This window comes from Perna viridis, chromosome 5, assembly GCF_037379345.1.
Source record: "Perna viridis isolate PV_CMFRI_1.1 ecotype Kerala chromosome 5, ASM3737934v1, whole genome shotgun sequence".
NCBI lineage: Eukaryota > Metazoa > Mollusca > Bivalvia > Mytilida > Mytilidae > Perna > Perna viridis.
The window spans coordinates 39339072-39357297 of record NC_142449.1 but is presented as its reverse complement, the minus strand read 5'-3'; the positions used below and the strand labels follow the sequence as shown (position 1 = coordinate 39357297).

General features: G+C 33.7%; 1 protein-coding gene across 1 annotated transcript in view; it reads left to right on the top strand.

Annotated features, from left to right (window-relative positions):
• LOC148617443 (SUMO-activating enzyme subunit 2-like) overlaps positions 1-18226 on the top strand; it is a 48264-nt gene that overhangs the window by 12394 nt on the left and 17644 nt on the right. The window contains exons 8-12 of the mRNA XM_088585043.1: positions 10401-10525; positions 11835-11931; positions 12765-12901; positions 13826-13919; positions 15005-15117. Of these exons, the coding sequence (XP_088441169.1) occupies positions 10401-10525; positions 11835-11931; positions 12765-12901; positions 13826-13919; positions 15005-15117 (566 nt within the window). The remainder of the gene's footprint in view (positions 1-10400; positions 10526-11834; positions 11932-12764; positions 12902-13825; positions 13920-15004; positions 15118-18226) is intronic.

Genomic DNA, 18226 nt, shown 5'->3' with positions numbered 1-18226 from the left:
TATATATGATACAGTCAATCATTAAGACAGCAGGCTGATTTCAATTTTTTCAAAATATTTAGTTACTTACATGTGTAGCATAAAGAAAAAGTAATATTTATCTGGATAAAAGAAATAAATATATGAAAATGCTTGCTTATGTGCATGTAAGTAACACATAACACATATAATTTTAAAAAGCATTAGTAAATGATGTGTGTACACATTCACTTCTCCCTGTTCATCCCCACTTCTCCCTGGTGTCTCTCTGAAAGAGAAGTCTTTTCTTTCTGTTTTTCTCAAGTAGCTTGAGCCCTGATGGACAGAGTGTCCTGTATATGTAGGGGAAACAATCAGTATTTATCATGGACAGAGTGTCCTGTGTATGTAGAGGAACCAATCAGAGTTTATCATGGACAGAGTGTCATGTGTATGTAGGGTAATCAATCACTGTTTATCATGGACAGAGTGTCCTGTGTATGTAGGGAACCAATCAGTGTTTATCATGGACAGAGTGTCCTGTGTATGTAGGGAACCAATCAGTGTTTATCATGGACAGTGTCACAACTTTGGTTTTACTTATATTTTCCGTATTTTTGGATTGGGAACTAGCTCTACAAAAACCAGGTTTTATCTTAACAACATTTTTATTCAAACTCTCCAAAACGAGGCTGTACATGTATATTATGTTATGCGATTCAGGACATCACTGAAATATAAATCCGTAATCATATGAAATAATTATAATATAAGAAAACTTATTAGAAAAATATGAGAAGAACTACATATTGACAGATATCTGAAAACCGTGTTCTGAAATAACTGAATTACACATCAATATCATAATATCCCCCACCGGAAGAAAATTCCCCGGAATTTTACATGTGGAATTCAGTTTTAAACTCACTTCATACGCCACCAAAAAAAACTATTTTCCACTGTACTCTTATCCACTGAGCAATTACCTGATACATACTACTTTAACACTAAAATCAAAACCACTTTCAACTCAAATCTCAAGATCATAGCGATAATATTCTCAGTAAGCTTTTTGTATAACACATATTAGAGTGAAACATGTATGATAATCCTATGCGTCAAAAGAATGGCAAGTTAAATATAACAAATTATATGGAATCATTAGAGACCTTAAAACTCTTATTTAGTAGAAAATGCGTATAGTGATGACCACTTCAAACAGCTTCACTCTCTCTCACTCTCTTTTAAACATAAATTACATGTACCAGACACGAATTTCACATTTTCACATTTGACCACTAAAAGCACTGTTACATTAGGTTTTATTTGTGAGTGACATATATAACCATATAGACAGAAAATCATACCCCTTTTGTGATACAACGCTATAATATACCTATTATCGAACTTGGCAGGGATCATAACTCTCTTCAATGTCCTACTAAAGATTACTAGACTGATATAAAATTATGACTTGCAAACAAAAAATTAAATTAAATTAAATTAAATCCACACTGAAACTATTTGTTGCAAACAAAAATATTTAAAAATTTCAACTATAAATTCTTGAGATGTCAAAATGCACTTTTAAAGTAAATACTTGTGAAAAATTATATTAACAAAATACTGTAGACAAACGCATTTATATACTTTCATATGGTGTTCAACTTGAAGTCAGTGTTCTTATATGTAAGGAAAAGTGAATCGGAAACAATGAAAATGTTGTAAAAATAGGTCACTATGGTGATGAAAAATATCGTTATAATATACACAACAACTTGGTCAGTGATGCCGGAATATTCAAGTAATAATATTAACTAACAAAATAATCAACATCAAAATTTCAGCAAAAGTTTCAAAATTGTCTGTTGGTATCAAAAGTCAGTATGAATATTCATCATGAGATTAATCTCACAGATGTGTTACTGCAACTTCGTCTTGGAGGATAATTACACTTATCAAATTCAGGATTTGCATCAGTCATCATTATTTCTGAAAAAAAAAATGTTCACGGTGCACTATCTGCATAAGAACTTCTATGGATTCCTTCCATGTATTTTATATTTACATAAGAGTCTATAAACGTTGTTATGAGATTAATCTCACTAACAATAGGCATGTGCATCTGACTGGTTCAAAATCCGTCTTCCAAAATTAGGTCCTGCAGTAAACGGATGCTATGAGATAAATTCTCACAAGCAATTTAAATATATCAAATCAAAGAGTTGTTTTATATACAAGAACTAGTCATGAGATAAATTCTCACCGACTATATTATTTACAAAGTTACATCAAGCATCCGTGTTAGAATATATAACATCAAAATCATACTACTGGCGGTGGGCGAGAATTTAATTTCGCTTTCGCCTTTGGTCCCAACTGATTTTCCTGTAGCCAGATTGCATGCTGGGCAGGCTTTCCGACTATATGAGCTAAAAACAGTTTTTTCCCGTTTTCTGTTTTCTGAGCGAGAAATCTTTTCACTTTCATTTTGGTTTCGGAAAAGTCCTCAGAAACACTACTCATATCATTGTCATTCACAAAATTTTCATCTCGAAATCTTTCCGGTAGTCTAATTGTTTGTTAAGGTCTTCCTCTATCCGATAATTCCTCATTGACTGACTTGTCCGTCTGTTCGTGTTCACTTTCATTACTATTATTTTGAGCACTTGGTGATTTATCTGATTCCGACTGATGCTCAATGTCACTAAATATATGTTCCACGGGTTGTTGTGTGATAACTTGATCAAGAAAATAATTTGAAGGATTAGGAACACGCACATAAGCAGATTTTATTCTACTAACATGAATAGGTTGTGAAAATAATTTTCCTGTACAAGGATCCTTCAATTTATACATAAGTGGGCTGTGAATATCTGATTCTACATATGGACCAACAAATTTATTTAAAAACTTCTGTCCTTGGCCCGTCGGCTCCTTCCATAAATATACATAATCACTCACATTAAAATTTGTTGGTATTTTGTCACTATTTACTCTGTCGAGCATCTTGCTTTGAGATGTTACAATATTTGTCTCAACTTGTTTGCGAATTATGTTCAGCTTTTCGACAAGTTGACGTATATATTCATGACAGTCTTTCGGTAAGGACGTGAAATCAGTGTCTTTAATGTGGACAGATAATGGAAATTTAGGCCTTGTCCCGTACACCACTTCAAACGGAGAAAACTTAGTTGTTGAATTCGAGGTATTATTTATTGAAAACACTACTCCATATAGAATATCTTCCCATGGTTTGCCTTTAACTAGATACAGAGTTATTCTTTCTGATAAAGTTCGATGTGGTCTTTCACATGCTCCCAGGCAATGGTGTGTGAAACTGGGTGTATATTCCTGTACAATGTCAAGTAATCGACAAACTTCCTTGAAACATTTTCCAATAAATTCCGAGCCTTGGTCGGTCACAATAGTTTTACACACTCCAAATTGAGTAACTAATTTAAATAAGACATTTGCTACTGTTAGTGGGTCCGTATTTGGAAGAGCCTCTGCAAACATATATTTGCTGTATAAATCTATCGCCGTAAAAAAAATAGGCGTTTCCAGAACGAGACATTGGAATGGGACCATATTGTAAATCCATTTCCCATACTTCAAATGGAGCACACGGTGTAGGGAAAGCAGTAACATTTCCTTTTGTTTTCAAAGTAGTATTTTTCCTGCTCTGACATTCATGACAAGAACGGACAAAATTTGTAACTTTTTGACTCATTTGATGAAAGAAATATTGCTCACTAACTAAATCCAAAGTATTTTGTATGCCACTCTGCCCAGCTAATGTAGATTCATGGTACAAAGAAAGCACACTTTTAATCAAAATTTCAGGTAGGACAAGTTGGTAGTTATTCATTATTTAAGTACGAGCTGATTTTTTCGTTCGACAATGAAACAATAATCCATCAATATAGTGAAAATTTGGAATCACAAGTAAAAGTTGTCTTGAATCCATTTGTGATTTTGGAAGTCTGTCTTTATCTAGGTACAAAATAATTGGTTTGCAATATTGATCTTGACTCTGAAGCTTAATTATTGACTCGTGTGTTAACCCTTGTTCACGTAACACTTTTATTGAGTTCAAATTAGCATCATTAATTTGTTCGTCATTTTCTCGAACTTCTGTTGATAGCAAATTTTTCGATTCCTGATTAACAGTTTCAGTATCAGTTGTTTGATCAAACACATTTCCAACTGCTGAGTTATCAGCGCTCTCTGTACTTTGATCAAAATATTGAACTTGGATCGGTTCTGTAGATGCATCCTGAATATCGGAAGAACTATTCAATTTATTGTCAATCGTCTCATTGAGTATTTCTATATCATTCCTAGCTTCGGAATATTCTGTTTGTCTGACTTCGTTTGAATTTATAGGTTTTTGAATTTCTTTTATTTGAACACTCGTTTCAACAGGGTGCACTTTCAGCTTTGATCTCAATTTTTGTTTTACTCGCGATGTTTTAAAAATTGGTTCAACATCCTCGGTATCAGCATCATATTCATTAGAGTATTTAAAATCAAGTCGTTTGTGAGGAAAGTTTGCCGTAAAATCAATTTTCGGCATTGTATGTGGCAAACAAATGTTATTTATTTGTGGAATTTCATCATCACTTGATGTCGCATTTCTTACTATGGATGGAAATAGCTTTCCCTCCGGAACAGTTATATTTCCTGCTGTCTCCTGATGATAAGGAAAGAATGGATCTTCCTCTTCTGAACTGTCGAATGTATTTGTTGAATTTCGCACACATCTTGACAATGTATCCGGAACTTGCATTTCTTTAGCAGCTTTGTATTTAATTTCAAAATTATACTGCTGGAGAATTGCTATCCAGCGCTCGTATATCGCACCCTTAAGACGATTATTGAACAGAGGCTTTAAAGCTTGATGGTCGCATTCAATTATGAATGGTTTAGTCCGGAGATACGATGAACATTCGAGCACAGCCGTTACCATTCCAAGCATTTCCAGCTTTGTTGGTCCATAGGCCTTTTGCCATCTACTCAACGCTTTTGATCTGAATCTTACAACTCGCACTTCACTGTTGTCGTCAGTTTGATATAATTAATAACCAATTCCCTTACTTGAAGAATCAACTGCAATGCGAAATTGTAGGTTATAATCAGGAAAAGCCTAAACAGGTGAATTTATCAATAATGATTTTACTCTCTCAGATGCTCGTTGTTGTTCAATTTTCCACTCGAAACGGACGAATTTTTTCAAAAGTTTTGTTAGGGGTTCCATTTCTGCACTATAGTTGGGTATGTACTTGCAGAACCAGTTGAGAAGACCAATCAAACGGCGCAATTCCTTAACACTTTTTGGCGCCGGATAATCCTCGAGTGCCCTAATATGATCAGGGGGTGGCTCAATTCCTCTACTTGAAATTTTATGTCCCAAATAAATACAAGATTCTTGAGCAAACGCACATTTCTTGGGGCCTAGTTTTAAACCCGCAGTTTTTAATCTACTAAAAACTTCATTCAAATCACTGAGGTGCTCCTCAAAAGTTTCCGACGCTATTAGTACATCATCGAGATAACACAGGCATGACTTAAAAGTAAGTCCCTTCAAAACTTTGTCCATTAAAAGTTGGAAAGAGGGTGGTGATGAAATGAGTCCCATCAGTAATCTAAAAAATTTGAACGTCCCGAAGCACGTGTTAAATGCAGTGTACTTTTGACTGTCATTTGCAATTGGAAGCTGGAAAAATCCAGAAGAGAGATCAATGGAAATCAGAAAATTTGGCTTTTTTGTTGTCAAGTCTTGCAAATCAGGAATACTGTAACTAAAATGTTGAGTTTGGCTATTCAAATATCAAAAATCACAGCAAAAACGAAATTTAGATAAACTATTTTCCTTGGAAATTTTTTTTGAAGAATTATTCACATGAACTCTTTTTGAAACGAGTACTATGGGACTTGTAATAGGGATGTCCTCACATTCATCAACCGGAGATATTACTCCCTGGGGCATAAGTTCATCTAGATGGTGCCTTAAAATTTCTTTCTTTTCCAGAGTCAATCGGTATGATCGCTGATGTTTAGGTTAGAAATTAGCCTTAAGGCAAATATTATGTTTCACAATGTCTGTGTATCCCAAATTAGGATTCTCGTCAGTTACAAAAATCTCCTTGTGAGATTGTAATAATTGAACCATTCAGGCCTTTTGTTGTTCTGATAATCGATCAGGCAAATTAAAATATGACAAAAATTTAGAGTCAGCTGTCTCACATTTTATATCTAATTTGTCCTTCGCTAATTGAATATTTTGCACAAAATGAGTGTCACTATCGTCACTTACTGATACACATATATGTTCTTTAGATAGTAATTCTATATCAGCTAAAATCTGTCCTTTATTCACATGGACAATCTCATTTGTAAAATTTAAAATTTTAACAGGTACAAGTTTACCATTATTTACAGTAACTATTGCCTTTGAGATGATAACGCCTCGGTCTTCATTTATTTTACTAACACACAGGCCTTGCATTCCAAACCGGGCTTTTCCACCAACTTTCTCCCATACTAATATTTCGGTGTTGGGAGGAATAGATACTTCATGTTGTGTTTTTACCTTAAAATGCTTAGATCCACCGCTTAAATCAGTAAAGTCTAGAATAACCTTGTGTGAAATTAGATAACTTGTTCCTAAAATTAATGGATGAGAAGTTTGTGCTAATATATACACATTTATCCAATGTTTTCCATTCGGCGTAGAAACTTTAATATCGGCAGTACCGTAGATTTGAACCCTTTGGTTATTTGCTAAAATAATATATTCATTTGTGGCAGTAAATTTAGGTTTGAAGGAGTCTGGTATTGAATTTTAAAGTTAAACTGAAATTACATTTATAGAACTTCCTGTGTCTATCAGTGCTGAAATCTTGTGATTAGAAATTCTAACAGGCAAATAAAGAAATTTAAATTCACGACTTTTATCATGATCGCTACCAAAATGTGAAGTTGTTGAAGTACATGAATTAATATTTTCTGGTTCTGGTGACGTTAAAATAGACTTTGATTCACGGGCTTCTATTTCTATGTCATTTTCACTTAACGTCCCTCCTGGGGGTCTTGCCCTGTGAACCCCGGGGTCTTTCTGATTCCTGAACGATATTTAACACACTATGGCGCTTTATGGCCAGATTGTCCACAAATATTACATTGAGCTTGCGTGCAAAATGACCCGGTGAATTACACTTTCGGCGCAAATTATGAGCTGTTGGTGTCATGTTGTCTCTATCTCGAGGTCGAGAAATATGATTCTCTATATTTTCACCTTTTTGACGTGACAAATCTGTACTCAAATTAGAAATTGTTTGTGTTAACGAGTTAATTTGCCCCTGAAATTCATCAAGAACACTAGCTTTTAAATTTTGCAAATCTTGAACACTTGCAAACTCATTTTCATTTGTGACCGGTTTAGCTGCGGCCACTAGCGGAATATTGCTTGACCGGTACCCATAGGCCTTGCCCATTTTTGCTGCAGATAATGCGCTTGAACTGTCAGTGTGGTTACCTGCTCTTACGAAAAAGGCTAGCTGATCCGGTAGCCCTTTGATAAATTTTATCAAAATTTCATTATCATTCTTATGCAATATTGTAGCTTTTTCTAAAAGCTGAGAATAAAAATCATCAATGGTTTGTCCTTGTGTCAACCTTATAGATTTGAATGCCTCACTTTCAAGCAATAAACTTGGGCTGTTTAGATCTACTTCTATGTACTTTTGTTTGAATATGCGTAGGAAATTTTGCCAAAAAGATTTGTTATCAGACCCTAACGAGTTAAACCATGTAAGGGCTGGTCCACACAGATGTAAATGAAGGGCTGCTATTTTTCTTGCATCTTCATCAAGCATAATATTATGAAGAATTGCATATGATTCGAATTCGGCTAAAAACTGAGATGCCTTTTCATGAGGATAGCCACCAAATTTTCTACAACTTGCTAATTTTTCCATAATATTATGATTTTGTAAGTTATCTGGATCTACATGTAATTGTAACCTAGCTGGAGTTGCAGGTGTATTTACCTCAGGTAAATAAAAAAAAATCATTTAAATTTCTTGTAGGATCATGCGAAAAATAATCTATGTCCTGTTGATCTTGTTCTGAAATTTGGCCAAAATCGAAAGGATCGTGTGAATTTCTTGCAGAATTTTGTAATAGATAACCAATATCTTGTTCAACTTGTTCAGAAATTTGGTTATGTAAAAGAAAATCGTCTGATAAAATTAATTCGTTCTTACCATCTGATTCGGGCAACGACATAGATCCATGTACATATATGCATGGAACAATAACACAAAATAAATGGGTAAAATTACCTACATTGCAGAGTCTGAGAGATGAGATCAATCTCACACTCTTATAAGTAATGCTAGGAAAAATGTCACTACAGTGTATTAAATGAAATAAATCTCACATTAAATGCAGATATGAGATAAATCTCACATTCTAAAACAAAATTATTCAATCAATATCAATGTCATACCATGTGTACATTCATCCATCGTTTTGTACGTAAAGGGGGGGGGTTCGGCAGACGACAGTTGAAAAGTCAAAATTATATCGAAATACAGGTTGAATCACACAAAAGCGTCTATATACTTTCCTTTTATGGTATATTTCAGGTTCTCCACCATGTCACAACTTTGGTTTTACTTATATTTTCTGTATTTTTGGATTGGGAACTAGCTCTACAAAAACCACGTTTTATCTTAACGACATTTTTATTCGAACTCTCCAAAACGAGGCTGTACATGTATATTATGTTATGCGATTCCGGACATCACTGAAGTATAAATCCGTAATCATATGAAATAATTATAATATAAGAAAACTTATTATTAGAAAAATATAAGAAGAACTACAAATTGACAGATATCTGAAAACCGTGTTTTGAAATAACTGAATTACACATCAATATCATAATAACAGAGTGTCCTGTGTATGTAGGGGAACCAATCAGTGTTTATCATTGATAGAGTGTCATGTGTATGTAGGGTAATCAATCAGTGTTTATCATGGACAGAGTGTGATGTGTATGTAGGAGAACCAATCAGTGTTTATCATGGACAGAGTGTCCTGTGTATGTCGGGAACCAATCAGTGTTTATCATGGACAGAGTGTCCTGTGTATGTAGGGGAACCAATCATTGTTTATCATGGACAGAGTGTCATGTGTATGTAGGGAACCAATCAGTGTTTATCATGGACAGAGTGTTCTGTGTATGTAGGGGAACCAATCAGTGTTTATCATGGACAGATTGTCATGTGTATGTAGGGAACCAATCAGTGTTTATCATGGACAGAGTGTCATGTGTATGTAGGGAACCAATCAGTGTTTATCATGGACAGAGTGTCATGTGTATGTAGGGTAATCAATCAGTGTTTATCATGGACAGAGTGTCATGTGTATGTAGGAGAACCAATCAGTGTTTATCATGGACAGAGTGTCCTGTGTATGTCGGGAACCAATCAATGTTTATCATGGACAGAGTGTCATGTGTATGTAGGGAACCAATCAGTGTTTATCATGGACAGAGTGTCCTGTGTATGTAGGGGAACCAATCAGTGTTTATCATGGACAGAGTGTCATGTGTATGTAGGGGAACCAATCAGTGTTTATCATGGACAGAGTGTCATGTGTATGTAGGGAACCAATCAGTGTTTATCATGGACAGAGTGTCCTGTGTACGTAGGGAACCAATCAGTGTTTATCATGGACAGAGTGTCATGTGTATGTAGGGGAACCAATCAGTGTTTATCATGGACAGAGTGTCATGTGTATGTAGGGGAAACATAAATGGCTCAAAATCATTCTGTCTGAAATATAGAACGGAATTTGAAGTAATTGTTTTGATCTTTCAACACCAGGCTAGAGCTGGTGTTCTAGGAAGCATGTACCCATCGGTCAAGATAAAACAACATGGCTGTTTAGTACAAATAGCTCTGTCCTTCATCAACAAAGACTTTGAGTACAAATAGCTCTGTCCATCCACAAAGACTTTATTTGAGTACAACTAGCTCTATCCCTCATCAACAGTCTTCATTTGAGTACAAATAGCTCTTTTCCTTATCAACAAAGTCTTCATTTGAGTACAAAGTGCTCTGTCCCTCATCAACAAAGTCATTATTTGAGTACAATCGCTCTGTCTCCCAAAGGCAATGCCTAAATTCTTATCACTATGGTTGTTTACACAACTTACATTTCAAGTTAATACCTAGAAGTATTGTGAAACTAATGAACTAATTATAGAAAATTTGTGTCAATATTTATTTAAGACTACTTAAGTATTTTAGTTTGATACATCTAAATCTCACCAAGTTTGTTCAGTACCAATTTTTGTGGCCAAAGTTGCTATATTAATCAAAACATATATTTTGTGTTCCACTCATGAATGGTATTATGCATTACAGGTGAGGCTGGTCAGAGTGCTTTGGAGAAAGATTCAGCAGAAAATGCAGTTGGGGGCATACAAAGGAAATCCACGAGAGCCTGGGCCAATGAGACTAGTTATAATCCACACAAATTATTTAATAAGGTAGTACTATCTATCAATAGTAAGAGAAGATGTGGGAGAAATGTCCATGACAAACACACGAGCAGTCGTGTACAAAAACTAATATTAACATTGAGTATGACAAATAATCCAACTGATATAAGTCAGTATAAAAGAACGTTAATATTATAGTTGAACAAGCACCAGACAAGTTCCTGGACAGGTGTATTAATGTACGATAGTGTACTCATGTGCTCTATCAGATCTAACTTGTACATTTCCAGTGGTATAAAACATACAATAAACAAGTTACGATGATATTAGTTCATAGGACGCATTGTAACCTATTAAATAACAAGTAACATGTTTTAGTATAAATTATGATCTTCATTGTTGCTTTTACCATTTAAGTGTTTTAAAAACCATACTAATATATTGATTCAAAAGTTTGTTAGTAAATAATAATGCGATCAATGAAAAACATTAAGTTTGAGAAAGTTTGATTTGCAACTGAATTCAGCTACATGTATTTTTTTCTATGTCAATGAATAGTAGGATATAATGTAAACATAGTATTTTTGGTATTAAGAAGTTGACAGAAAAAAAGGAAAAAAAATACTACTTGCAAAAATATTTTTCTTGTATCTAAGTCTTAAAAATCTTAGCAAAAAAAATAGGCCATGTAAAGTTAATTTCTTGGTTCTAAGACTACTTTAAAAAAAAAAAAGAATGAGGCTTTATTTTTACTGTTTTATAGCTGCCCACTTATCACAAAAGTAACAAAAGTGCTTTGTACAATGTTCACATACAGAAAAAAGACCAGGGAGGTATTTTTTGTGTTTTTATTCATTGAATTTAATATGATATGGCAATTAATTAGGTAGAAAGGCATCCTCAAAAGAGACAAGGGAGAGCCAGATAAAGACGTATTTATTTTTAGTTGGCCTTAATACCTGTGAATATGTACATTAACAGCACATTCACCTACTCGTCTATTGAAGGATTTTAATTTTGATTTGTTGATTAGTGGTTTGTTTTGATTTGTTGATAAGTGGTTTGTTTTAATTTGTTGATTTGTGGTTTGTTTTGATTTGTTGATAAGTGGTTTGTTTTGATTTGTTGATTTGTGGTTTGTTTTGATTTATTGATTTGTGGTTTGTTTTGATTTGTTGATAAGTGTTTTGTTATGATTTGTTGATTTGTTGTTTGTTTTGATTTATTGATTTGTGGTTTGTTTTGATTTGTTGATAAGTGGTTTGTTTTGATTTGTTGATTAGTGGTTTGTTTTGATTTGTTGATAAGTGTTTTGTTTTGATTTGTTGATTTGTGGTTTGTTTTGATTCTTTTTCAGTTTTTTAAAGATGATGTAAAATATTTATTATCAATGGAAAATTTGTGGAAGAAGAGACGATCTCCAACACCTTTAGAATATTCAGCCTTACCTCAAGGTGTGTTAATGTGGAAATACATTGTAGTTTGTTTTAAGTACTAGCAGAATAATTGTTAAAGCACAACTTCAAATGTGATAGGCCCTTTTGTTAGGGACATTCAGGCATTAACTGTTTCAGCTGAATTTGCACCTGATCAGCTTATGAACTGATTTGAATCAACAGTATGTAACTGCTCAATGAATGTAATTCCCCAGCACAGAAATCATCTTGAGATGTCACTGACACTTGATCGTCTGTCAGACAAGAAATTGTTGCTGATGCACTCAACGACTTCAGTGTTTTATGACCTACCCCCTTCACAGAAAGCTTTATGGCCTTTTGTCTAACTTTATAAAGCAGATGATCATCGATCACACATTTTTCATCAACCCAGTTTTTGCACACATCACAAGGAAACAACACATTATTAACTTGATGTCTATAATATTCATCATGGGAATCAATCACATTCATCCTGTTCCCACATTTAACACAATGCTTAAATTTATCCTCCATATCAATAAAATCCATCATGAAACTTTAAAGGAAAGAGACAATTGTAATGAGGTCAGAAAAATATCCAATTTTCAAATAGAAAAGAAAATGTTACATTATCCATGGATCCTGATCATTATCCTGATAACATGGACAATGTTTAATAGCCCGTGTATTCATCTATAAAGATTCTTCCCGTTTTCAGATTTCTAATTTTTAGTGTGCTTTCTTGGTCATGTTGGTGTTACTTCCAAAACTACTTATAGAACAGTTCTTTAGGTTGTAATTTCCTGATATCTTTGAATTAAATTGTAATTCAATTTACATAAATAAAAGGTGCTTTACTCTTTACATAGATTCTGGTTCAGGAACGGGCATGAGAGATCAGAGGATATGGTCTATACAGGAATGTGCAGATATATTTTCAACATGTCTATCTAAACTCAAGGAACAATCACAACAGCAGGGAGATGGAATATTAGTCTGGGATAAGGTACATGTAGTTCATTTTAAATTGCTGTAGATTAAGTATTCACAGTCTACCTATTTTCATGATTTATTATATGAAAAGGAATACCTTAAAATTCATTTCTTTCATGTACAGTGACACATTTCATCATTTTCTAATCTGCAAAAACTGATATGTTTATAGTAACTATTAATGCCTTGAGACAGAGGCTTCCACATAAATCATTTATATCTTAAAACAAACCTAATATGATTAGAAGTATTTCCTTGGTCCATAAAAATTAATTGTATCTGGTTGATTTTAGTGCTGATTCATATACAAGTAAATTAAACACCTACAATGAACACAAGGAAAATTTTATTATCAAAATTGTGACAAGAAATATGAAAAGAGTACTGAAATGTACAATAAAAAACAGATTTCTTTCTTTGGTTCATCCTTCCTTTAGAAGTTTGTTTTCTAGGTAAATACCGAATTTTCCCTGTGTAAAAAACTTCTATAATTCACACTGAAATAAATTTGGTTACTTCACTCTCTGACTTTCTCCTGCCAAAATGTCACAACAAAAATGTTTAATTTGTATTTAAAGTAGCAATGAATAATAGAGGAATCTATGTAATAAATGTAATTATCAATTGGTAATCGAGAACAACCAAATGACGATCACCAATTCCAAGAATGCATTATGATTTCCGCACAAGTTCAATCTAGGCGTTCTTCGGCTTTTGTGATCATATTTTGCTTATTCACTCTTTCCAATTAGTTATCCTATTATTACAACTTGACTTCACATTTTCTCCTTAGTGTGCTGGTCCTATTTTAAATTTAATTTTCTACTTAGTTTGCTGGTCCTACTTTACATTTCATTTTCTCCATGTGCTGGTCCTATTTTTCTACATCAGAGTGAACAGTTGTTTTCTTTCTGTTTATAATGCTTACCTTTTTCAGGATGATGAAGTTGCCATGGATTTTGTGACCTGCACTGCTAATATTAGAGCACATATCTTTGGTATTGCTGTAAAATCAAGATTTGATATAAAATGTAAGTTTGTTGAACAAAAGGAAAATAACAAGGGAATCTTAGATGAATGGAGACTTATTGATTAACATCCTGATTAATTTTCTTTAAACTATTTTGTCCTAAAACATATTTATGCAGGAAAGCAGACTAAGATTATCAAATAGAAGTTGTGGAGAGTAATTTTAAGTCACAAAAACCCATAGCATATATTCATCATCACATTGGTATTAGACAGATTGAATTATAGATTAAATCTTGTTCCAGATGTAGCAGTGCGAAATTAGATTAATAACATAATGTTACATACATTATAACCCTACTCATTAAAGTAGAAGGTATATTGTAATCACTTTGTCTGTTCGTTACACTTTTCCGTTGCAGATTTATCTCTCCCCCACTTTGGTGGCGAGACATATTGTTTTTTGACTTGTCTGTCAGTGTGTCTGTGTGTCCATCACAAAGTTAGTCAGCGCAACTCCTCTGAAACTATTGAACCAAATTTTACGAAACATGGTGTGTAGCAAGAATGTCATATATAGTTGTGCATATTACCAGGAAATTTTATACCCCAATTTTTGCAGGAATTATGCCCTTTGAACTTAGAAATTTGCCAAAAATCCTCATAAATTACCTTGTCAGTGCAACACCTCTGAAACTATTGAACTAAATTTTATGAGACTTATTACGTAGCAAGAACTTCATATATAGTTGTGCATATTGGGAGACATATGTTTTTGCAGGAAAAAACAAACTTTAATTCCCAGCTACTTTTATAGGGAATGTTAAAATTTTTGGTCTATTACTTTTGTATGAAGACTTTACCTATTACCATATTAGGGCTATACCAAAAAAAAAAAACTGTGTCCAGAGGGCAGAATGACTATGATATATAGGGGGTACCACCAAAACATTAAAGTTAAGATACAGTATATTTGTCATGTAAGAAAAAAAAAATTACCCACCACCATTAATAAATCAACATTTTTTGTTGTTGAATAGCCCTGACTTTAATAATTTGACAGAAATGGTTGAGTGGTAGTATTCTTAGCAGCATCTCACTAGTGAATAAAAATAGATGATATACATGTTGTATTGTATTTTTGCAGCAATGGCTGGGAACATTATTCCTGCAATAGCTACCACAAATGCCATTATAGCAGCTCTGATTGTAATGGAAGGGATTAAAGTTCTGCATGGTGATATAGATAAATGTAAACAGGTAGGAAAGAATGACAGGGCTAGAACTAAGAGGCAGGTTGTAGGCTGTACTTGTAAAGTCAGATCAGGCAGGTTGAAGACTGTAGTTGTAAAATCAGATCAGGCAGGTTGTATGCTGAAGTTGTAAAAACAAACAAAGCTGGTTGTAATATGTAATTGTAAAATCAGACGAGGCTGGTTGTAGGTTGAACTTGTAAAATTCAAATGAGAAAGGAGGTAGGCTGTATTTGTAGAATTCAGATGAGGCTGGTTGTAAATATCAAATGAGGTAGATTGTAGGCAGTAGTTGAAGAAGTTACTTGAAGCGGGTTGTAGACTGTATTTGTGCAAAGTAGATGAGACAGGTTGTAGGCTGTACTTGTGTTAAGTATATGGGGCAGGTTGTAGGCTGTAGTTTTAGAGGAATCAAATGAGGCTGGTTGTAGGCTGTAGTTAAAATTTGATGAGGCAGGATGTAGGCTGCATTTATAAAAATCAGATGAGACAGGTTGAAGACTGTATTGAAAGAAATCAGAGGAGGCAGGTTGGAGGCTGTATTTATAGAAGTCAAATGAGGCAGTTTGTAGGCTGTATTTATAGAAATCAGATGAGGCAGGCTGGAGGCTGTATTTATAGAAATCAGAAGAGGCAAGTTGTTGGCTGTAGTTGTAGAGGAATCAAATGAGGCAGGTTGTAGGCCGTAGTTGTAGAAACCTAATGAAGCAGGTTGTAGGATGTTGATTGAAATCCTCATATGAAGGGTCCAAGTATTTTATAAATCACGTAGTTTCAGTGTATTAAGAATCTTTCTTTTGTCCAATGAACGTTCCAAATATTTGAATCTATAAATTTGTAATATATTACATAGTATAAGGGAAAGCTGTTACACAAATTAGTGCAATGCACTTTTTGGCTCACCTGGTCGAATGCTATGTGAGATACTGCCCTCACTTGGGGTCTGTTTTCATTGTTAACTACTTTTCAAAACTCTTCTCCTCTTACACTACATGACCAATTAGAACCAAACTTGGTATGAATGTTCCATGGAGTATCCTGTATAGAACTGATTGGGAGATTTTTGATCTGTTAAAAACATGGTTGCAGTTACTAAAAAATAGAACATAGGGGTCATACATAAGTTTTCTGCATATATCTCCTAAATAATTAGGTTTAGCCAAATTTCTTACAGGTAAAAGTGTTCAGCATGATAAGTGCTATCTAGAGTCAAATTTTTGTTTTAATCTGTTAGGCCATGTTGGAGTTAATGCTGGCTTGGAATAGTAAGGTTCAATAAAACTGTCGTTTCGTGTAAAGGTTTTTTTCTGGTTAATCTGTTAATATTATTGTATTCTCTGGTGTAACTGGTGTGATAAGTGAGCTGAGATATCATGTTTCTACAGAATTTCATGAAAGTAAAAGTAATTAAAGCATGTTTTAGGTTCAGGTTTAAGCTTTTATCTTAAAATGTTTAATTTCAAAACTGCAAAATTAGATACCAGAAGTACAATTTCAGGCAAAAACACCAAGTTGAGCCTTTAAATAGACACAAGTTATCTTTCTACAATCTACCCTAGGTCATTTAACCAGGGACACATATGCCCATTATTAAGCCAATTTTTTTGTTATGATTAGTTATATGGAGGCTGCCATTTTAAACTGGTATCCGCAGCCTTCAATTGTACATTTAGGTGCATTTCAAGGACCAAACAACCTACACATATATTCTCTAAAATAGGGGACCCTTGCTTTTTAATGTTGTTAGTAATGAACTTTGAACCCATAAATTTGGTTTATTTTAATTGTATGACTCATAATTAGATTGAAACTACATCGACTTGACTTGCTAAGAAATTAGGGAAGGGGAAAGAGGCTAAGTTGCTATTATCCCATGTCCCCTTTAAGCCCCCCTTATCTGTCCCTAATGTGCATGAACTATTTTTTGCCAAATAGCCGGTCCATTTTTGACTACAAAAACAGAAGAATTATGTTCTTTCTTTCATTGTATGACAGAAGAAGAACAAATCTTGAGATATCCACTGTTTTGGTCGAAATCCAGTCTCTTTCAAGGAAAGAGATTAAAAATACTTTTAACTATATAGCAGCAGAATAAAAACATGCTCATTGTGCTTAAGTTCATTCGGTGATAGAAAAAAGTGTAGAATGAAAAAATAAACTTGTCTTTCCATAAAAGTCTTCTGAATTATTGACAAAAAATGGTTCAAAAGTAGTTGATTAGTGACTGCAGCATACTACATGTATTTTATTAAAATGTGTATTTTAACTAATGGATAATTTCTTCTTTACATCAAGAAATACTTTTTCTTGTAGATTTACTCATAAGTATCTAGTTATCCTCTAAAAAGCTGATTCCTAATCACACAAATAAGTGTCAGTAACTAGCAGTTCTTACAATAGTGAGTCTGTTATATCTTCTGTATCCGTATTTATGGCCACTCTTTTAGAAGTTAAAGGATGCTTCATGCTAGGGTTTCTTCTTCTAATGTTGTATACTATATTGTGCGGTCAGAACTTGGACCTGAAAGATGTAAAATTACAAATATTACTATTATTTATTCTGTGTATGTGTATATGCATAATTCTCTGTTGTCAGTGTGCATGATATTTAAACTTAATATTACATTTTTTGCTGTGCACCAGTTTAAATCCTAATGCTTATGAAAAAATATGCAAAACAAGAGGAATTATGTGAAGTTGTTGTGCAGTTAAGGAAGAGATGTACCTATCAATCATACTGAGTAGATATGTTTAAATAATCTAAGGCTTTGTGTGGCATCCCACTGATGATACTCAAACAGTCTACTATTATAAAGTATGATACCGATAGTCAATTTTTATCAATATCAAAGCACTTCTAAGGATTATTTCCCAATCCGTCAGCTTTAATTAAAAATTATTAGTGTTTTTCTGTCGATAAAGAAAATACATGAATAATTTAAATAATGCAACTGTCACCATTCAAAAACACCATATTTTGAAAAGAAAATACAATTTGGATGACTGAATCCTTATTAGACAAGAAGTCTACAAAAAACTGACTATACTTATTTATATTTTGTTACAATTGAAGCATTTTGAAAGGAAGTTTTGCACAAAATAAAAAAGTTTTCTTA